Source organism: Saccopteryx bilineata, chromosome 3 (assembly GCF_036850765.1).
Source record: "Saccopteryx bilineata isolate mSacBil1 chromosome 3, mSacBil1_pri_phased_curated, whole genome shotgun sequence".
NCBI lineage: Eukaryota > Metazoa > Chordata > Mammalia > Chiroptera > Emballonuridae > Saccopteryx > Saccopteryx bilineata.
The window spans coordinates 200,215,969-200,240,067 of record NC_089492.1 but is presented as its reverse complement, the minus strand read 5'-3'; the positions used below and the strand labels follow the sequence as shown (position 1 = coordinate 200,240,067).

At 36.6% G+C, this 24,099-nt stretch overlaps 1 protein-coding gene across 1 annotated transcript in view; it reads left to right on the top strand.

Moving 5' to 3' along the window:
* The first annotated feature begins 8,465 nt into the window (after positions 1-8,465).
* The window catches only part of SLC5A7 (solute carrier family 5 member 7), a 29,278-nt gene continuing 13,644 nt past the window's right edge, over positions 8,466-24,099 (top strand). Inside the window, exons 1-6 of the mRNA XM_066264938.1 lie at positions 8,466-8,634; positions 9,816-10,135; positions 14,083-14,196; positions 14,949-15,104; positions 17,488-17,636; positions 20,245-20,388. Of these exons, the coding sequence (XP_066121035.1) occupies positions 9,958-10,135; positions 14,083-14,196; positions 14,949-15,104; positions 17,488-17,636; positions 20,245-20,388 (741 nt within the window). The 5' untranslated portion in view covers positions 8,466-8,634; positions 9,816-9,957. The remainder of the gene's footprint in view (positions 8,635-9,815; positions 10,136-14,082; positions 14,197-14,948; positions 15,105-17,487; positions 17,637-20,244; positions 20,389-24,099) is intronic.

The following is a 24,099-nucleotide window of genomic DNA, read 5'->3' as shown; positions in this document are numbered from 1 at the left end:
TGACTCATCTTATTTTAAAAATGATTAACATGATATACATACTAAAGAGAAAATGGTTGTCAGAGTAAAAGCAATCAAATCACGATATTCATTTCCTTCCAGAGGCATGCAGGGACATGAGATTAATGTTTTCATTTCTCAAATTAACTTGAATCATTACAATAGTTTTACTTTAGTCATTTTTAATAGAAATAATTTTCAGAGAAAAAAGGAAAGAATATAGTTTTGTTTTAAGAAAGTAAAATGTCTGATCGCTTTCTTAAGAATTTATCTAACTTCTACTATTGTTACATAACAGTGAGTTTCCAGCTCAAGCCATAAGGATTTTCCCTTAAGCCTTACTCTATTTTTTTTTATAATGGAGAGTGTCTAGCCTTATTTTTAATAGTGCATCAACCAATCTATAGACAACTCACAGATTACTAAACTCTCAACAGAGCAATTACTTACAGCTTTCAATTGTAAGAACATCAACTAAAGCCACTGCCACTGTGACTTGTGACTTGACTTTGCTCCTGTGGGCTTCTTGAAGCAGATAGCTTAAGGAATAAGAACCCATCATTTTGTGAATCCCTAATGTGTAGAATGAAACTGCTGATGGTTAATAAGAGTAAATAAAGCATGCCTAAAATTATAGATCTTTTCATTTCTTTTTTTCTTTTTCAAACAATATTATAAATCCATTTGTGGATTTGACTATTGTTCAAGTAACAACAGATGAATTGATCTATTTTTCTCTAATGAAAAATTTCCTTTTCTCTATGTATTATCCTATAATTGTTGCCAGGAATTGCTTCATCTTCAATAAAAGCAGTCTTATTCTCCTTAACAATTTAATTACCAGTTGTTCCCCTCCCCCCATTGTATTCTATCAATAAGTTTTGGAAAATTTGTTTTCATACTGAAATAGAGAGTGTCTTGGAATATGTGAGTTTTGACCTTGGCTGCCATATATATTTTAATATATGTTTGTACTAAGGCAGGATATTAAAAAGCTAAGAAAATTCTTTGGGAAGTGGAATGGAGAACCTGAGACAAGATAATGAAATAAGGCCAAACAATTTGAAAACTTGACAGCCATCATTCTAGTGAATCCCAAGACTTTACCCACCCTAACTAACCAAGAGTGACCGGGAATAAATATGCTATATTTCTGATTTACTTATAGTCTGACTAGCCATTAAATAAAACTAAATAAGAATATACCAACAAAGTAAGCTTATAAAAGAATTTATGTTAAATGCAAAATTTAGTTTATTGCTCTAATAACCATGATTCAATTACTGGTTTAGTAATTTCACTTAAGTATTCTGTAACAAATCAAAAATGTAATATTAATCCTGTGCTTTCATCTTTGGCTAAGCTCTCATTATAGTTAAAAGGTCGTTCTCCTCTGGCTGATGCACAATGAGGGTTAACATCAGAGCAAGAAGAATAAGTATAAGTTCCCACCCTTCCCCTCACTCCCACTACACTGGGGGTTGAAGTTCTGATTCTCATTCACTCAAGGCCAAAGAGGACAGCTTGACTGTGGGAATCTGTGAACACTTGTTACATGAAACAAAAATCCTAATTTATAAGTTATTTGCTAGCTTCTGTTCCTGTAAGAACCGTCAGATGTGTCAGCTCTAAGAGATATGAGACCTACGTCCACTTATCTGAACAAAGTGTGCTTCTTCCCCTCAGCAAAGAACCCTCCTTTTTATTCCTTTGTTCTGGTTTTGCTTATTTCACCTCTGCCTTCTCTTTCCTTATAAAAACTCCTGCCTGTACCAGAAGAGGGAGAGAGGTTTATTGGGAACAGGGGTCCCCCCACCTTCTCAGGTGGTGGGCACTTGACTAATCTCTTTCCTTCTCATCAGCACCTGTGTCAGGTAATTGGTTTTCATGTCAACAGGCAGCCGGACCTCAGGGTCATTTTCCTGGTTTCACAAGAACACTTGAGAGCAAAAGGTTTACACCTCCCTAACCAGAGAATACATATCTTAAGTCACTGTGGTCAGGAAGTTAGGTAACAGAAATCCAATCATTGCCATTTCTACTGGGCAAACCATGGACAGATGAAGTCAGGGAATAAATTAAACAAACAAACAAACAAAAAATAGAGCTAGACAGACCCAAGGCAAAAGTAAAACAGTAAGGCTGACTAGAGAATGATTCCAAACTCTCCTGTATGCCTTTTTTTTTTATGAACCAATATATCAAAGGGTACACCTGGAAAACTAAAGAATATTCTATTAAGACCCTTGCCTGAGCCCTCTCCTAGGATTCCTGCCTGCAGAAGCTGAAGAAAGATAAGAACCCTCAAGACAAAGAACTCTATCATATGCCCATACCTTTCTTCTCACTCAGGTGTACATCTTTACTTTTATCTCCTAAACTACTATTATGTCATAAGTAAAATAAATAAACAGTTGGTAAGGTTTGGAAAAATTGAAACCTTTGTGTACTGCTGATGTAAAAGTAAAATGGTCCAGCTCCTTGGAAAACAGTTTTGTGGCTCCTCAGAATGCTAAACACACAATTACCATCAGAACACATGATTCAATCCTAGGTATGTACAGAATGAATTGAAAACAGAGACTCAAACATGTACACACACATGTATGCTTCAAAAGGTGGAAACAACACAAATAGTCATCAACAGATCAATGAACTAAAAAATTGTGTTATATGCGTACAATTGCAATAGAATATGGTTTAACTGTAAAAAGGAATAAAATACTGATACTTCCTACAATGTGGATCATATATATTATTATTTTTTCCTTTTTTTAATAATTTTATTTTTTTTAATGGGGCGACATCAATAAATCAGGATACATATATTCAAAAATAACATGTCCAGGTTATCTTGTCATTCAATTATGTTGCATACCCATCACCCAAAGTCAGATTGTCCTCTGTCACCTTCTATCTAGTTTTCTTTGTGCCCCTCCCCCTCCCCCTCTCCCTCTCCCCCCCGCCCCGTAACCACCACACTCTTATTAATGTCTCTTAGTCTCACTTTTGTGTCCCACCTACGTATGGAATAATGCAGTTCCTGTTTTTTTCTTTTATTTCACTTTTTTCTGTTATTTCACTTTGTATAATATTATCAAGATACCACCATTTTGCTGCAAATGATCCCATGTCATCATTTCTTATGGCTGAGTAGTATTCCATAGTGTATATGTGCCACATCTTCTTTATGCAGTCATCTATTGATGGGCTTTTTGGTTGTTTCCATGTCCTGGCCACTGTGAACAATGCTGCAATGAACATGGGGCTGCATGTGTCTTTACGTATCAATGTTTCTGAGTTTTGGGGGTATATACCCAGTAGAAGAATTGCTGGGTCATAAGGTAGTTCTATTTTCAGTTTTTTGAGGAACCACCATACTTTCTTCCATAATGGTTGTACTACTTTACATTCCCACCAACAGTGTATGAGGGTTCCTTTTTCTCCACAGCCTCTCCAACATTTGCTATTACCTGTCTTGTTAATAATAGCTAATCTAACAGGTGTGAGGTGGTATCTCATTGCAGTTTTGATTTGCATTTCTCTAATAACTAACGAAGATGAGCATCTTTTCATATATCTGTTGGCCATTTGTATTTCTTCCTGGGAGAAGTATCTGTTCATCACATATATTATTAAGACATGCTAAATAAAAGAAGTCAGATGCGAAAGGTCACATTTTATATGATCCCATTTACATAAAATATCCAGGCTAAATAAATCTATAGAAGTAGAACACAGATTGGTGGTTGTCAAGGCTGGAAGGAGTGAGGAAGTAAAGAGACCTGCTTACAGGGTGAGTTTTACTTTGGAAATATTTTGAAACTAGTTAGAAGTGGTCATTGCAAACTGTGAATGTACTGAATGTCACTAAATTTTCATTTGAAAGTGGCTAATTTTATTTTATGTAAATGTTGCCTCAATAAATTACTATTTTTAAAAGAAGAAACAAAGCCAATATTTGGATATGAAACTACCATAGAGAAAAATATTGACTGTAAAATACATTATTCATCATTATTGTACTTTTTAAAAACCATAATGGAGGTAGACAATTGAATAATTCCTGTGTAACTTCTTATTCTAAAAGTATGAGGATTTAGTCATCACATACTATTTATCATATGGCAGAAGAAAATAAAACTTGGCATTTGTTGGGAAATTGTATTTGACTCTAATTCATTAGTAGCCAAGTGATTAATTCTAGTGTTATTGTCATTGTTAGAACATGGAGGTCTATGCTAATGGGATCTGATCTTGATTCATTGTAAGTCTCAATTTTTTTTTCCTGTAAAATGATAAAGCAGTTCACTTTAACTAAGTTTTTGACTAGTAGTATTCCAGGCATAGTGCTAAGTACTGAATATAAAAATGAACATAGAGTAAGTGCTATGAAAAAACAGCTTCAAAGAAGGACAACTTACCCAGGCTGGGCATAGACAAGGGTCATGAAAACTTTCTTGGATCTATCAGTCTAAGCTGAGTTTAAATGAACAAAAGAAATTAGCCTCATACAATCTGAAGGTGATGTCATGGAAAAGTTCCTGGGAATTGTTGCTGAGGCTGTCAGGCAGAAGAAGAAGCTGGAGCTCTTCCACATGTATCTCTCTGAAAGGGTATGATTGCCACTCTCTGGAGCCCTATCTACAAAGCTGTATTTTGGATTTAGTTTTAAATTGGTCAAGAATTGGAACCTAGATCTTAGTCTATGATGTAGTTCATAGAACACGTGAACTTCTGAAGCACTTCCGAGGTTAGTAGCAAAACATTTCTTTAACATTAGATAAGAAAAAAGGCAGGGACATTTATTTACTCACCCACTAGTTGTAAAATTAACAACCACCAGAGGCTGAAACATCAGCAGGCTTCCACAATGAAATCAAAGCAATGCTAGAAGCTGTTGTGCAATGGTTACTTGAGCACTTGGTGTTTTAATATATACCATATCAATTAATCTTTGCATTCCTGTGAGAGCAACACTAAGCATGCACACTTCTTATTTTCACTTCAGAGAAAAGAGAATTAAAACTTAAAGAAGATAAAATAATTTGCTGAAGATCCCATAATTAGCAAATATGAAATAGAGGTGTTTGTATGGAATTAAAAACTTTCCACTCTGAAACACAGCAGGACTCCCAAACCTAGCTGGTCATCAGGATTAACAGGGAAAGTAAAAACAAAACAAAACAAAAACACCCCTGCATTCTTACACTCACAATGAAGAAGTGGAAACAACTTAAAAGAACAATATCATTTACATTAGTACCCAAATAAATGAGACAGGAATATGAGGAAAACTATATAACTTTGGTGAAAGGAATAAAATAACTTAATACATGAGGAAATATTCCGAGTTCATGGATAGAGTAGGAATTCAATATTGTCAAGATATCAGTTCTTCCTAACTTGGTCTATAGATTCAATGGAATTCCAATCAGAATCCCAGAGAGTTATTTTGTGAATATTGACAAACTAATTCTAAAGTTTATATGGAGAAGAAGACTCAGAAGAGCCAAAAAATATTAAAGGAGAGAAACAAAGTTAGAAGACTGATGTTACTTGACTTCAGATCTACTATAAAGTTACAGCTTTGAAAACAGTTTTGCACTGGTGAAACAGGCAGATCAATGTAAAGAAATAGACAGCCCAGAAACAGAGCCCCATATATATGTAGTTAACTGATCTTTGACAAAGGAATCTGTAATTTACAAAGTACTTTTTGATTCTGATGATCACTCTGGTTTTGAAATGACAGGCCAAAATTGCAATCGAAGTTAATGTAATCAATTAAAGTTATGAAAGTTTTAAATAAAAATGGTATGAAGAAACTAAGAAATAATGAATAAGGGCTTAAGGAAATAAACCCTCAAATCTCATTTTGCCTTTTCATTCATATCTGAGTCAATACACGTATGCTAAATGATGTCCTTCTCAAATCACCCAGTGTTATAAAAAAGAAAAAAAAAGAAGGAAAGAAGGAAAGAAGGAAGGAAGGAAGGAAGGAAGGAAGGAAGGAAGGAAGGAAGGAAGGAAGGAAAGAAAGAAAAAAAAGAAAGAAATGATGATACCAATGCTGTTGCTGCATGGACCACCACATTTCCAGTAACAAGGTCAGCTCTTTGAGGACAGGGTTCTCTTTGTTTCAATCACTTGTGTACATACCTAGTACATATGACAGTTCTTGGACTACAGTGGGTGCTCACCATGTGTTTGCTGAATGAATAAACCTTTCCCTTGTCCAGTCTGATTAAGGTCTTTTGCTTGTATTTTCCCTAACATTTGTGTATCGATATGGTACATCTTTCCTGGCATTTATAATGGCCTACTGAAGTAGAGCTTTTGCTTATTTTTTCCTTCTTTTCTTTCACTACAGATAAATTGCTTAAGGGAAGGGTACACATAATTTCCTACATGTTTCTCAGTACTTAAGACAGTGCTTGAAACATAAAAGGCACATAGAAAATGTATCAAAAAATGATTTTGAAATGCAGAACCTATTTTTTATTCCCCAAAGTGACAACTTATCTTCCATTGACCTGTATTTCTCCAAGCATGAGCACATAGTCTCAGGAGAGTGGAGGCAGAGCTGCATACTGAAGACAGGAGGAATGGGTGTCTGAGGGGATATGTTCTAGATTGCAAATTTGCATGCAGTGTCATCCTTATATCAGACACAGTTCAAAGGACTTGGCAAAAGAGGAAATGCCTCTACAAAGTAACAAAGTAGATTGAGTACTTCAGCAGTTGTTTTTTTCAACTGGTGCTTTTTGTCATGAAAATTGCTGGTTTGCAGGGTCAGAATTTTTGGCCACCTTCAAGATCATTGCATTTTCTCAGATCTGGCATTGAATCTAAAGTCTGGCAAGTCTAGCTTCTTAAAGTGTATTAGGTGGGTCCCAAAGGGAGACTGGTGTGCTAGCTACATAAAAACCTTGGTGTATTTCTCTAAGGACAGCCACCTCCTTTGTTCCTCTTTGGATATGAGTCTAGCTTCCTGACCTAAGCCTTGCGCACTATTCCATAGACTGACATTGTCCATGCTTGTCCTGCTACAACCACTAGCTTTTTGATATCATCACCTTAACTATAGTCTGGTAAATAAGACTTAATTAAACCTGTGGCCACAGTCCAGAGTCAGTTACTTAAGATTGCTTCAATTCACAACCCCTCCATGTAAAAATGCATTGATGTTGACAGACTAGCTCAGCCTTTTTCAGAAAAACAGAGAGATAGCTGTATATGCAAGCCCTTCTCCTCATCTGGTCTCCCTGAACTCCTTCCTTGTCCCACACAAGTTAGGTAGACACAGATATTCTTTTTACAAGAACAAAGAAAAGGAGTAATGATATACATTTGAGGGTTCATTTCCATATCCAGTGTAAATAAATGGGGGATGGTCTGAAATTTTGCCTATAAAGAGGTATACAAGAGTTAAAAGTTACTCTTGCTTGTTACATCTGTTTAGATTTTTATATTTTACTGTTTAATATACTGGTAGATAGAGTATGGAAATAAGATAGCTATATGTACTATAGATATGTAACTATGTCCATGAATATATAAATAATCTAGATAGTATGTAACTATAGATTTCTAGGTGTGGATAGACATTGTAAATGTATATAGAAAATTTTTTGTAACACTAGAATAAGATATTTTTGTAGGCAAGCAACCTAGTTGTTAGTGGGAACTTCACTTGTTTTGGACAACTCCAAGAGTCTATTGTGTGATTCCATTTGAGTGGAAGGAAACGTTCTGAAATGTCTCCTATATAATAGAGCCCATCACCAGGGGAGCTGGAATCAGGCTCCCTCGAGGCCCACTGGAGGCAGTGGGAGGGTGCCCTTTGCTCTCAGTGAGAAAACCCCTCAAGAAACCATTCCAGCAAAGTTTAAGAGGAAGAGAACACTGACCTCCTCCTATAATACTCCTGCTGTTCAGTCTGAAAGTAGAATTGTCTGAGACCTTCCCAGTCTCCCCATTCCAGGCTTCCAACCCGAGTGATGGGAAGTTACAATTGGAAATGACCCTAGGGAATCATCTTTCTTTCCTGGAGGTGGGAAGAGGGAATGGCAGGACTGGCGCTGCGCATCTGTCAGGGGCCGGGATGTCGCCCAGGCACTGGCCAAGTGCCCAGGCCGGGTCCCAGTTTCTCGGCCGCGTTTTCTGCTCTGTGCACCCACCCTGCTTGCGAGGACACTGTCCCCAGCACCCGCCCCAGCATCACTTCCCCTGACGTCCAGTCCTGAGCTCTGACGATCGCCTCTACCGGCCACCCTTATAAAGGGGACTTTTGCCAAGGCTGTGATTGATCGCCTTCTCGCCCCGTGCCACTCGCCCTCAACCAGCGCCCACACCTGTCAGCTCCGCGAGCGCCCAGGTTCTTGCAGAAACTAGAAGAGGAGACGCTTCGGGATCCTGACCCCAGCTCTTGCCGGTGCTTCCATCCCTCTGCGCCTCCGCCCACCACCACACCCTTGCACACACACGCACACACGCGCGCGCACACACATTCTCACTCTACACTGCACCCTTGCAGTCTTCGCCACTTGGGTCTCTGGGAGTGGCGGTGCCGGGAGCAGCTCCATCCGGCGGAGCGCTCCTTTGAGGGAGAGGCTACAACTCCAGGTCCAGGTAGGCGCGAAGCCGGCATCGTCAGAGCGCCCTGCCGCGCCCAGCCGCACTCGGGAGCGCGGTGCGCGCAGAGCAGGGCATTTTCGGAGCGAAGGGACGCGGTTTTTTGGCCACTTCGTGGGGTCGCGCGGTAGGTCCACTCTAGGGAGCGAGCTGCTGGAAAGTCTGATAGAAGAGACAAAGTCTTTGGGCAGGAGATGGGCAGGGGGCCCCAGGAGCGACAGCGGGGTTCAGGGAACACCCAAGTGAGGCCTGAGAAAGAACTTCCCGGTTCGGTTTGCTCACAAAGGCAGAGCCCAGCAAGCCACCGAGGCTTCTTTTACTTCCCCCTGAATCCGAGGGAGGCTAGCTCGCTAGCTCCTTAGCCCAACGTCTTATTACCCACCAGTGTGGACAAATACGAGTTTCCCCCAGAAACATATTTGTGTGAACTGGCTGCGTGAAACAAGCTTGGTCCCGAGGGTGAAAAATCCTTAACAATGGAAAACTGAAGGCGTTAGAACTTCGCATCTGTCTTCTAAGAGTCTTTCTTGTTCTTAATACCGCTGACCCTCTGTTATGCTTTTAAGGACGGCATTTTAAAATTGTTTTCTTGTATATACCATTGAGGAGTTGGAGAGAGAAGCAGGGAACAAAGGACAGTGGCTTAGGTTGACCAAGATATTAACCATGACATCTTTCGTTACTACAGACACTTAAGCCACAGGCACTTGTTGAAAATTGGAGCTAATGTGTTTCTGGAATGGAATTTCCTAAAGGTTTTTTTTTTTTGTAGATATTTTCACCTCATATTACTTCTGAAACATTCCTTAACATTGTTTGAAAGAAGGGATAGAAGTATGAATGAAAGGATATGTTAGAATGCTCAGTCATCTTTCATGATATATTTACCTTACTAAATAATTCTAGGTTGAATAATAAGTTAGTACCCGAAAGCAAATACAGACAGATTTTTTCTTGGCCGAATTACTGACGTAAGGTACAGGAAAAGGTTAGTTTTATATAGAAAACAATTGTTAAATACAAAATGATGATGAGTACATTTGTTACAAAGTATTTTCATTTTTCTCTTTTTTCTTGAATGCTCAGAACAATGCTATACTGTTAAATAGAATAATATAATACACACTTTTTGATAGGTACTATTTTAACATGCTATTTCAATGTACTTTTTCTTCAAGCGGCAAAGGATCTCTCATGAGCCAGCTGGTTTATTCCTGACTGCTTATGAATGCTTGGCTGGTTTACCATGCATTATTGAATTTATTCAGAAATCTTAATGAAGTAGACAGCTGTGGAAGATTCCAGACCCCTAGATAAAAAATGGCTTTCCATGTAGAAGGACTGATAGCTATCATCGTGTTCTACCTTCTGATATTGCTGGTGGGAATATGGGCTGCCTGGAGAACCAAACACAGTGGCAGCGCAGAGGAGCGCAGTGAGGCCATCATAGTTGGTGGCCGAGACATCGGTCTGCTGGTGGGTGGATTTACCATGACAGGTAGGTTCAGCTGCCCAGCTCCCTGCCTCCCTCCCCTTCTTGGTTTATCAGAATGACAAAGCAAATGTTACTCTTTGTTCTTTGAGGATTCTTTGTGTTCATTACCTATATACATACACACATGTATATCTATAAGTATGCATGTATGTAATATATATGTATATATATATATTTTACATTTATTTAAAACAAAAATAAAATTGTTCAACCCAGTAGTATCTGAACAAAGTGATTTTATAATTAACCACTGGACAGAACATCCAATTCAGGAGAAACACAAGTCCAAATTGATAGATGACCTGTTTTGAAACTCAGTTCTCTCATTTAATAAACCAATTTCCTTACACAAAGACAATCGCATGTTACGAATTCACAGCACCAAAAGAAAATGTTTCCAGGAACCTTGATATAAAAAGAGAAAAAACATCTAGGGTACACCTTAGGAAACCAAAACCACCATCTGCAGCTGCCTCCCATTCAGACCTTCTCTGTGACAAGAGGGGTGGAGATTCTATCTTTTTCTGCCCAGAAGGGGTTTTGTTGAAGTGCTGACTTATTTCTCTTTTAAATCCCTTTTGGTCAATGAAAATATTCTTGAAAAACAATGTAAAATTATATTTTTAATATTATTTGATACATATTTACCAACAAAACACACTTCATATTAGAGACTTATTAGGTTTTTAAACATCAGCAACATAACCCATACTGACAAGAACTCTAAGTGCTCACTTGGAATATACCTTACTGGAAATCATATCCAAATGATGCCCAATTTCAGTCCTGAAGTCTTATTTTAAAATGAATCATTCTCTATGTGAAATACTTTACCAAACTAATCTCTTAAGCTTGCATCCTTGTTTGGTTATCTGAAATATGCAATGTTCTAAAATAATTTGTGGACTATAGATTTTTTTTTTCATATAGTCACATTTGTTTTGTTAACGCTTGGCCAAGTGCACATGGTTTCACTTGGTCTTTATGAATATCTTTATCTTTATATTTGAGAACTATGAAAGAGGTCTGGGATTAAGTGAGTGCACAGAGTGACATGGCTACCAAGGACCAGAGTCAGTGTCAAAGCCAGGTCTTCTGGGAATCACTCCCAGGGACTTCGCAATGTTACCACACTCAGCCTTTTAGCTGGTTTCTCTTAGTCTCTTTATAAAGGTATACAGTTGAAAGGAGATCATTTTTTCCCTCTGTTTTTTCTTTTTCACATACACATACAGTATATGGAACAAATTGTATTGTGTAAAATATTTTCTATGATGCCTGATATGCAAAATTAGATAAGTACGAAAACATAAAGAATAAAGATCATTCACTGAAATACTGGCATAGATTTTCCAATTTTTTTCTCTTATTATTCAGTTGATGAACAGTGAGCACAGATTTATATCTTCATTTACATTCTTTATTATAGCATTTCTTCTTTCCCTAAAGATCCAGATCTGATACTGTTATTTGAAGTGGATTAAAACATTGTAATTATATTTCCTTCAGATTTATCCTATAAAGAAAATAAGAAAAAAAAACACAAAGGTGGTTAATTTTACTCAAAAAATATTGGAAAGGATAAATAAGCTATAGTATATCAAAGTATTTTGTTCATCGTGAATTTTTATAATGTTTATTACTCTAGTTAACATTCTATTTATTTAGTCCATAAGTGATTTTGTTTTCATCTAATAGGCTGTTTTTTTAATATTCTCTCCCATTACTTCTCTCCTTTTTTTAAAAAAAATTCTATTGAATTTATTGGGGTGACTTTAGTTAATAAAATTATATAGGTTTCAAGTGTGCAATTCTATAATACATCATCTGTATAGTGTATTGTGTGTTCACCACCCCAAGTCAAGACTCCTTCCATCACCATCTCTCCCCCGTTTACCCTGTCTACCTCCCCCACCCACATACACTTATCTGTATCTGAGAGTTTTTTTAATCCTTTCACCTTTTTTAACCAGTCCCCTGAAACCCCTCCTCTCTGACATCTGTCAGTCTTTTCTCTCTGTATCTATGAGTTTGTTTCTATTTTGTTCACTAGATTCCACATATAAGTGAGATCATATGGTATTTGTCATTTTCTTACTGGCTTATTGCACTAATAGGCTGTTAAATTGTATAGTAAAAATTGAATTGTAATGTTTCTTATAAAGAGTCATGGTCTAGCTCAGTTTAAAAAATTTTTTTTTTTTTAAATGAGAGGAGGGGAGACAGAGAGACAGACTCCCCACATGTGCCCCGATCAGATCCACCTGGCAATCCCCTTCTGGGACCAATGCTCAAATCAGTTGAGCTATCGTCAGCATCTGGGCCAGTGCTCGAACCAACTGAGCCATTGGCTGAGGGGAAGAGAGAGAGAAGAGGGAGAAGAAAGGGAAGAGAAACAGATGCTTGCTTCTCATTTGTGCTCTGACAGGGGATTGAACCCGGGAGATCTGCATGCTGGGCTGATGCTTTATTCACTGAGCCGATTGTCCAGGGCCTCATATTAATATCTGATAAGTTTATTGCCAAAATATATTTCTCATAATTTTACACAAATTCAACATAAGAATTATTTTAAATATTTTGACTATACTGAAAAAATATATAGCTGCAGAAGTTTAAGTGTTCCATTAACTTTTATTATTCAGCAAGAATCAAGTATTATATTGTATTCTCAGATAAAATGGTTGAGTTTGTACATCATTTACAAACCTGTTTAACCAAAATGGGGGGTTTTGGAGAGCTTCCTTTACTTAACCCTCATCTATCATGCTACAGAAATTTTATTGAATAACATCTAAAATATTTATTATTCTCTATGAAATATCGAATGTCTTACTAAAAGTCAGATTAGAACAAAGAATTGCAAGTGGATATGCAGTCAATATTTTAAATTGTTTTGAATGCTAGTCTAGGTCTTAAGTGTATGTTGGGTACTTAGGAAGAGAGTGTAAACAGATCATTTAAATTCATTTTAAGACATCTTGGAGTAAGTGTCTTCTGCCTCCTTCCTTCACCCAGTTAACAATTTCACGTAGTAAGTACAACTCAGTTGTGATTTAAAGTGACTATATTAATAGAAAGTATACACACCCAAAATTACACTTGTGCACACACACACACACACACACCTTGAGGACAATAGTTATAATCAGTGTGAATAGATCAATATAAATAAGTAAAATAGAAGAACCTTGCAATAAATACCTGATCCATGTTATGGAGGCTGAGGGTAAAGTTGTAGTTTTACTGAGAATACAAATACTCATATACTATATTGCATATGATCTCAGACTTTTTTAAAATATATTTTTAAATTTGTTCATTTTAGAGAGGAGAGAGAGAGGGATAAAGAGAAAGAGAGAGAGAGAGAAAAGGGGGGAGGAGCAGGAAGCATCAACTCCCATATGTGCCTTGACCAGGGTTTCGAAGTGGCGACCTCAGAGTTATCCAGGGCGACGCTTTATCCACTGCGTCACCACAGGTCAGGTGATCTCAGACTTTATGATCTAATAAAATTATTAAAAAATGTTGATGACTAAATGGATTTAGGAAGTATCTGGGGCAATCCAGAAATATAATGAGAGCCATAAATACAATGTTATATATTCTACAAACCACTTTAGAAAACATAAAGAATAGTTGAATTAATGTAAGTAATAGAATGTATTTAACTCAATACATTGCAAATATTTTTATTTCACCATGTTGTCAATATAAAAAATTGAGACACCTTGCATTTAGTTTTCTACACTGTCTTTTTTTTTAAACATTCTTTAACATGCGAAGTCTTTGAAATCCAACGTGTATGTTACCCTCATAACACATCTCATCCAGACTAGCCACATTTCAGGTACTCAATAGCAAACATGAGGCCACTGTGTCAAACTGAGCAGGTCTAGGGTGTGACAGATATGAGAGTGACTTTTCCCTCACTTTTCATTCTATTTTAGCCACCTGGGTTGGAGGAGGTTATATTAACGGAACAGCTGAAGCAGTGTATGTACCAGATTACGGTCTAGCTTGGGCTCAAGCACCAATTGGATATTCTCTTAGTCTTATTTTAGGTAAGTGAAAGTTCAAATCTCAGTGACGCATTCAGTAAAGCACAAAGAACAGGAATATAAATAACAAATGAAATAACAAGGCAAAGCATGTAAGTAATGATAGTGGGAAAATGTTACCAGATATCTTTAAGGAGCTGCTAACAGAAATTGGGAAAAGATGTTCAAATTATATTGATTATATAATACATAAAAAGAATCTCTTGATATTATGACTATAAGAACAGTAATTTTTTAACATAATGATTTTTTTTTTCCAAAAACAGTGTGGCTGTATTATTAAAAATGAATCAACTTGAATTGTACCTGAATTTCTTTTTGTAAATCAAGCTAATAAATGGTCAAGAATATTATATAACAAAATGTTCTTAACTCATTTTTGCACTTAAAATACTTTTATTAAATCTTGTGCTCAGTCAAAATATCTGAATGCTTGCTACACTGGATGATATAAATGCATCAAGGCATTTAGTGAGTTCTGTGCTGGTCCACACTTTCTGTCCACGTGTCTCAGATATACCATTTAATGTTTCTTTGAATGCATGCAATGATAAATGATTTAAGAAATTTGCCTTTGTTGCTAAAGATTTCTTGGTTTTATATTCACATGATATTTCAGAATGATTCCTCAACACATATAAGTGTTTTTGAAAATGCATTTCCCTTGAGAAATTATAGCATAGGGAAAGGTTGGCAGAGACTGTTACATTATGAATTTGTTATTTTCTCAAAAACACTTGTTTCATTTCTTTTAGGTGGTCTGTTTTTTGCAAAACCCATGCGTTCCAAGGGATATGTTACCATGTTAGACCCATTTCAGCAGATTTATGGAAAACGCATGGGTGGTCTCCTATTTATCCCCGCACTAATGGGTGAAATGTTCTGGGCAGCAGCCATCTTCTCTGCCTTAGGTAAGAACTGATGAAAAGTTGCTTTACCGGAATCTCTGGTTAACCGAATATCATATACACAACTTTACTTTCTCCAGCCATAAGTCAGGCCACCCTCAGTCTCCTTCCCCTGGATTAATGCAATCACCTCTTTGCCTACAGCTCTGCCCACCTTCTGTAGTGTATGTACACATGGTAGCCAGAATCATCCTTCTAAAATGCAGATCTGATTATGTCCTTTCCGTGCTTAAAAACAAACTTTCTAACCAGGCTTATAGGCTTTCCATGACTTAGCCTCTGTCTGATTCTCTCCTTTCCTCGTTCTTTCTTTCATAACTGTAGTCCTTCCCTCTTGCCTCTGACATTTTGCAAGCCAGGTGCCCGCTGCTTTGGACTTATCTCTGCTCTTTCCTTTCTCACATCCAGATCTTCAAAGCAGTCATCCTGAACTTGCTAAGCACCTTTCCTATGGGCTTAGCATAGGAACACGGAATGTTGTTTTCAACGGACTTATCACTTTGCGTGATTATGTGCCTGTTTCTGTTATGCCTGATTTTTAATCTCACAAAAAGAATTATAAATTTCTTGAAGTTAGGGCTTGTATTTTGTTAACAGTTGTAATCCTGTCACAAATGAATAAATAAACCATCTATGGCTATACTTTCTTCAAAAGGAAAAAAAAAGATGCAGCGTTCTTTTTTACAGTAGTAATTCCATCACATCACAAAGTAAAGGGTTGTAGACATGTTTAGAGACCTAGAAAATGAATTTAGGCTCCTTAGGGTCTATTTTACTAAGATAAATTAATGCCTTGGCCCTCAAATTCTCAGCCCAGTTATAAATTTAGAAAACAAGAGATTTCAATGTGATCATAGGAAATCTTCAGGGTCAATATACTACCTTTTGATCAAGGGGAAATCAAAACCATTCAACTGAGTATTGAGTTCCTGCTTGAAGATCATTAACTTGGAAGTTTCACGACTTTCCCCAGTGAGCTATGCCTTTAATGTTATTAAATTAGAGAACAAGACCAAAAGAAAAATGGCCAAGAGTTACAATTGAAGTTTAAACGTGAAGTAAATAATTTCAGAAAAAAAAAATTTGTTCAATACCTATACAGTACAATTTAGGCTATTATTCAAATTCACCTATAAATAATAAAACTCATCATCATCCTTTAATTCTTTATCAGGCTTTTCCTTTTTTTAATTTGTTTTTATTCAAGAAAAAGAATTAATTTTGCTACTAAAATCAAGGCAGTAAAAAAATTTGTTTGAAAAAATATTTTGTATTATCTTAGATCAAAATATCTTCTATTTATCTTTTAGATAGTAGATTTTCATCTCTTATAGTTGTATACACTATAAGCCTACAATTGAATAGGGAAAACAGAATATAAGATTGTAATTAATGATAACAAAAATCAGATTTATTGCATGTATGTTAGCATTGCTATCATTGCTGCATTAAATAATATGAAATATAAACTTTACAGATTTTGAGAATGATGGGGAAAAGGTTTGTAAAGCAGTAAGTGAATTCAGAACATGCAGTCCAAGCACCACAGTGGTCCAATTGTCCATACTGTAATATCTTCATTGGAAATATAGACACAAACACAATAAACAAAATTATAAAATAAGAAAAACATAATTTTGATTTTTAAGGCAGGTTTAAACCTTTGATGGTAAAAATTACTTAAAACAATGATGTTGAAATATAGAGCTCTTCAACACATTGGTGTCCTAGGAACAAACAGGACAGAAATGTTTCTAAAATTAATAAAAAAAATAAAATAAAAAATAGATTTTTCACAAAGTTGAAAGAAAAAAGTTAATAGATGCAATTTACTTATTTTATTTTTTCTTCTACAAATTTGTCTCAAACCTTGGTATCTTATACCATCTTATACCATCTGCCATCTAATAAAAGCTAGCAGAAGGTCAATATGTTTATGATATAGAGTATTTTCACATAAATGTGATATATTTAAGTTTAAGTGGGAGGTTCCAATAGTGGGTGAGTTTAATGTAAGTTCTTATAGTAATAATAAGAGTAACATAATTCATAGAATTATGAAATCAGATAAATTTCAGGTGTCCTCAAATAAATAAGTTAGCAAAGCACTAATTTTTAAATTAAAAATAATATTAATATATGTATCATGTATATACATATAAGTATATGCATATTAAATGTACTGAGATTTAAATTTTTTGATATGAAAACTAACCTTAGCTGTTGCATTTCATATGAAAACTAACCTTAGCTGTTGCATTGTTCATAGGAACAATATCTGCTGTCACTGAGCTTTCAATGTGTCTTTAGATAAGAGGTTGACAAAACAGAGGGTACTTCATCTGAGTGCCCTGACCGTAGTGTTTTCTTGTTTTTATTCTCTCAGGAGCAACCATCAGTGTGATCATTGACATTGATGTGCATGCTTCTGTCATCGTGTCTGCACTCATCGCCATTCTGTACACTCTCGTGGGTGGACTCTACTCTGTGGCCTACACGGATGTTGTTCAGCTCTTTTGTATTTTCATAGGCCTGGTAAGTGGGACCATTCACAAGGTTTCTCTCCCTTCTTCCCTCTCTCTCTCTCTCACTCTCTTCCTCTTTTCTTTTCTCCCACCATTCCTTTCTTCCTTCCTCCCTTCCTTCCTACTTTATTTTTCTTCCTTCCTTTCTTCTTTTTTTTTTCTTTGTAAAAGTTAATGTGGCATTTTATACTAACTCAGCAAAAACTAATAGACAAGTTATTTTCATCACGAGTAGTATATGTAAGTCATGTACCATGAAATATTAAATTTCTTTATGAATTAATTGCATGAAAAGTTCTAGTTTTGTTAGATTTTGCCAGAAAAGTGTGCTCTCAGTTTAATTCTTAGAAAGGTCTAGGTCTTTCCTTTATTGAAGTCTACATCTCATGTTAACCTATGTGTGATATTCCTTGGATTTTGAACACAGCACACTTTCCTCAACATGAAAATTTAAATCTTGATGTTATCTTGTATTAGTCTCTTAATCTCCACTTATATTAATATCGGCTAATCCATAAAACTGCTCATGGGACATAGAAATTCTCTCTTTGGAAATACTGTGGGTTGTAATATTTATCATCACTATTTGTGGTCTAAACACAAAGAAAAAATTTAATTATTTAAGGTACTAAAAAGATTTTTGTGTATTGCATATACATTCCAGGTTAAATTAAGTAATATATTTGTGCTTTCTAAAATATTGTATAATTCTGAGACATGCATATTTTTAGTATTACATTAAAAGCACTTTTGTGTGTTATGAACATATTTTAGTCAATGTTTAGCCATTGCAAACTAAAATCTTAAAATGTGAAGATTGTAATAATACATATAATATCATCTAACACTTAAGCTGTATCAAAGGAAGTATAAAGAAATGGCATAGATACTCTGTGTGTGCTAGAGGTGGTGATGATTTTTATATGTACATGATCTCAATTTTGTGTCCAGTAGGCTCAATGCCCTTGCGCAAAACCCATGAACTGAATGAGCTAATATGGCTACTCATGACTCATGTTCCCATGGGTGATTAACGCACAACTGGTTCTCTTTCTCTTTTTCTTTTCTTTTCATGAAAAGCTTTTGACTCTTTTAGTGTTCACACTAGACACTTAAGAAAGGAAAACTGAAGCCTGACCTGTGGTGGCGCAGTAGATAAACTTTGATGTGGAATGCTGAGGCTGCCGGTCTGAAACCTCAGGCAAGCCCAGCCAAGGCACACAGGAGCAGTAGCTACTACTACAAATTGATGCTTCCTGCTCCTTTCCCCCTCCTCCCTTCCTCTATCTTTTTTCCCTTTATAAAGTTAATATATAAAATCTATTTAGAAAAGGAAAAATGAAGAATGAATTTCATACTCATTTTGTTTGTTTTGTTTTTACATTTTAGCATCCTTCATATATAGGAGGAAAATTTATAAAAACTAATTACAGTTAGAATTACAGTTCAGCCATAATTTACATATACTAGCAATAATTATAATATTTCCTCTTTTTCTTGTAGACATTTTATTTGCTTTTCATGGAACTTTACTCACTTATATTTTAGATAAATCTAAAAATATTTAAATTGCTCAGGACTTGTACATTTTTATTTTTAAATATCCAAAAGCAAATAGACTGTGCTGAAATTCTGAATTTCCTTAACATCATCATAAACTTCCCGAAAAATAAACCTCTGTTCAGAATGTTGGGAGTAAGGTTAATTTGACAATAACAGTTCTTTAAAAAGCTGCACTTAGTATTCTAAGAAACACAACCGCACAGGGGTGAATCTATTTATAGATATTTAGAATTTATTGCTTTGTATGAGACAAGAACTTGAAGTACACAGGTGCTTAGATCAAATGTGCTAGAGTATAAACATGACAGGGCAAATATATGTCATGAAACATTTTAGTGTGATTTTCTGCCCCAAAATATAACTAAATTGGTAAGGAATTAAGTTCCATTTGTTACTACTTAAGGCCCTTTAAAATAGTGGAATAAAAGGCTAAATCAGATTGTTGTCTTTCTTTTTTAAAAAATTTATTATTAAGTGAGAGATGGGGAGGCAGAGACAGATTCCCACATGCACCCTGACTGGGATCCACCCAGCAAGCCCCCTTACCAGGGGGTGATCTGCTTATCCAGGGCTACTGTTCCATTGCTCAGCAACTGAGCCATTTTAGCACCTGAGGAGAGACCATGGAGCCATCCTCAGCACCCTGGGCCACCTTGCTTAAACTGTTTGAGCCATGGCTGTGGAAGGGAATGAGAGAGAGAAAGAAGAGAAAGAGAGAGAGAGAGAGAGAGAGAGAGAGAGAGAGAGAGAGAGAGAGAAGGGAGAGAAGGGAGAGAAGGGAGAGAAGGGGAGGAGTGGAGAAGCAGATGAGCACTTCTCCTGAGTGCCCTGACCCGGAATTGAACCAGGGACATTCACACACTGGGCAACACTGTACCGCTGAGCCAACCTGCCAGGGCTAAATCAGATTGTTTTCTAAACTTCAATTCTCTCTTTATCTCTAAATTACTGAGCTATTTGACCTATGAGAAAAAAATATAAGTGGCTAAATCTTGCATGATATTAAACAGTTAAAAATCATGGCCTAACTCTTTAATGTCACTGTTTGGTTACAGTGGATTAGTGTCCCTTTCGCACTGTCACACCCTGCAGTTACAAACATTGGGTTCACTGCTACGCATGCCAGATACCAGGCTCCTTGGCTGGGGACCATCGAGTCGTTTGAAGTCTATACTTGGCTTGATAGTTTTCTGTTGTTGGTAAGTGATGTTTTGCCTGATTTTCCTAAAATCAAATGCATTTTCAAAATTTTAAAGCTTGCATGTAAGTTTCATTTCTTAGCTCTTGTTGATTTCGGAATCTATAACCTTCTATTGGAAGAATGAAGTGATTTACAGACTGTGGTAGCCGACTTGTGTCAAAGTGGAGAGCAAGTCAGGACTTAAAGGTCTAAGGTCCACGGGATGATGTGTGGTGTACACACATTGCGGCTGTGTGGTCAATGAAGGAGCACCATGCCCTACCTCCAGCTACTGCCCTCAATCTGAGAACCAACCCACCTAAAAGTTTTTATTTGTATTTTGAATTAGGCATGAAAAGCCAACTTCTTCTAAAGTAATTAACACATTCCTCTCTAGTAGTAAGTAAACTAGTAGTGTCATAGTCCTTCAGTACATGAGATAAACTGAGAAAAGAGTCCTCAGGGAAAGAAGCCCCGGGCAGTTTTAGAGGCAATTTGGGAATAAGCAGAACCTTGAGGTGAAGGTGCTGGCAATGAAGAGGCTCCTGCAATAAGAACAGACCGCAGTTTGAGGGAAGAGGGAAAACAAAAGAACATGCTAGATTTTGCGATTATGCTAATTAGAGAGATTTTGTGTACAATAAAACATTTTTATTAGCCCTGGCCGATTGGCTCAGTGGTAGAGCGTCGGCCTGGCATGCAGAAGTCCCGGGTTTGATTCCTGGCCAGGGCACACAGGAGAAGCACCCATCTGCTTCTCCACCCCTCCCCCTCTCCTTCCTCTCTGTCTCTCTCTTCCCCTCCCGCAGCCAGGGCTCCATTGGAGCAGGGTTGGCCCAGGTACTGAGGATGGCTCTATGGCCTCTGCCTCAGGCACTGGAATGGCTCTGGTTGCAGCAGAGCGAAGCCCCAGATGGGCAGAGCATCGCCCCTTGGTGGGCATGCTGGGTGGATCCTGGTCGGGTGCATGTGGGAGTCTGTCTGACTGCCTCCCTGTTTCCAACTTCAGAAAAATATGAAAAATAAAAATTAAAAAAACAAAACAAAACATTTTTATATAAAAATTAAGGGACAATTGTTTTCCTTCCTCTTTAGAGGGTTCACAATATGTTGTGCTTGTACTTTGTGTTTGTGGCTCTTTCTCATGTTTTAACACTGAAATTAGATGTATCTGTCTCAGTAAAGAGTGTCCTGGCAAGAAGGCAGGGAAACAAGAAGAAAATGGTTCCTGTGGTGGTGAGGGGTCTTTTTCTTCAAGAATTCTTTTTTTTTTTTTTTTAAATTTTTTTTTATTTTATAATTTTATTTTTTTAATGGGGTGACATCAATAAATCAGGATACATATATTCAAAGATAACAAGTCCAGGTTATCTTGTCGTTCAATTATGTTGCATACCCACCACCCAAAGTCAGATTGTCCTCTGTCACCTTCTATCTTGTTTTCTTTGTGCCCCTCCCACCCCCTATCCCTCTCCCATTCCCCCCTCCCCCCGTAACCACCACACTCTTATCAATGTCTCTTAGTTTCACTATTATGTCCCACCTACGTATGGAATAATACAGTTCCTGTTTTTTTCTGATTTACTTATTTCGCTTCGTATCATGTTATCAAGATCCCACCATTTTGCTGTAAATGTTCCGATGTCATCATTTCTTATGGCTGAGTAGTATTCCATAGTGTATATGTGCCACATCTTCTTTATCCAGTCATCTATTGATGGGCTTTTTGGTTGTTTCCATGTCCTGGCCACTGTGAACAATGCTGCAATAAACATGGGGCTGCATGTGTCTTTACGTATCAATGTTTCTGAGTTTTGGGGATATATACCCAGTAGAGGGATTGCTGGGTCATAAGGTAGTTCTATTTTCAGTTTTTTGAGGAACCACCATACTTTCTTCCATAATGGTTGTACTACTTTACATTCCCACCAACAGTGTATGAGGGTTCCTTTTTCTCCACAGCCTCTCCAACATTTGCTATTACCTGACTTGCTAATAACAGCTAATCTAACAGGTGTGAGGTGGTATCTCATTGCCGTTTTGATTTGCATTTCTCTAATAGCTAAAGAAGATGAGCATCTTTTCATATATCTGTTGGCCATTTGTATTTCTTCCTGGGAGAAGTGTCTATTCATATCCTCTTCCCATTTTTTTATTGGATTGTTTGTTTGTTTGTTGTTGAGTTTTATGAGTTCTTTGTATATTTTGGATATTAGGCCCTTATCTGAGCTGTTGTTTGAAAATATCATTTCCCATTTAGTTGGCTTTCTGTTTATTTTGTTATCAGTTTCCCTTGCTGAGCAAAAACTTCTTAGTCTGATGTAGTCCCATTCATTAATTTTTGCCTTCACTTCTCTTGCCATTGGAGTCAAATTCATAAAATGCTCTTTAAAACCCAGGTCCATGAGTTGAGTACCTATGTCTTCTTCTATGTACTTAATTGTTTCAGGTCTTATGTTTAGATCTTTGATCCATTTTGAGTTAATTTTTGTACAGGGGGAGAGACTGTAGTCCAGTTTCATTCTTTTGCATGTGGCTTTCCAGTTTTCCCAGCACCATTTATTGAAGAGGCTTTCTTTTCTCCATTGTGTGTTGTTGGCCCTTTTATCAAAAATTATTTGACTATATATATGTGGTTTTATTTCTGGACTTTCTATTCTGTTCCATTGGTCTGAGTGTCTATTTTTCTGCCAATACCATGCTGTTTTGATTGTCGTGGCCCTATAATATAGTTTGAAGTCAGGTATTGTTATGCCCCCAGCTTCATTCTTTTTCTTTAGGATTGCTTTGGCTATTCGGGGTTTTTTATAGTTCCATATAAATCTGATGATTTTTTGCTCTATTTCTTTAAAAAATGTCATTGGAATTTTGATGGGAATTGCATTAAATTTGTATATTGCTTTGGGTAATATAGCCATCTTGATTATATTTATTCTTCCTAGCCAAGAACAAGGTATATTCTTCCATCTCATTATATCTTTTTCGATTTCCCTTAACAATGGTTTATAGTTTTCATTATATAAGTCCTTTACATTCTTTGTTATGTTTATTCCTAAGTATTTTATTTTTTTTGTTGCAATCGTGAAGGGGATTATTCTTTTGAGTTCCTTCTCAGTTGTTTCATTGTTGGCATATAGAAAGGCTATTGACTTCTGTATGTTAATTTTGTATCCTGCGACCTTACTGTATTGGCTTATTGTTTCTAGTAGTCTTTTTGTGGATTCTTTGGGGTTTTCGATGTATAGGATCATATCATCTGCAAAGAGTGATACCTTTACTTCTTCTTTTCCGATATGGATGCCTTTTATTTCTTTGTCTTGTCTGATTGCTCTGGCTAGAACTTCTAGTACCACATTAAATAAGAGTGGAGAGAGTGGACAACCCTGTCTTGTTCCTGATTTAAGGGGGAAAGCCTTCAGTTTAGTGCCATTTAATATGATGTTAGCTGATGGTTTATCATATATGGCCTTTATCATGTTGAGATATTTTCCTTCTATACCCATTTTGTTGAGAGTCTTAAACATAAAATTGTGTTGTATTTTATCGAAAGCCTTTTCTGTGTCTATTGATAAGATCATGTGGTTTTTGTTCTTTGTTTTGTTGATATGGTGTATTACATTAACCGTTTTACGTATGTTGAACCATCCTTGAGATTCTGGGATGAATCCCACTTGATCATGATGTATTATTTTTTTAATATGTTGTTGTATTCGATTTGCTAGTATTTTGT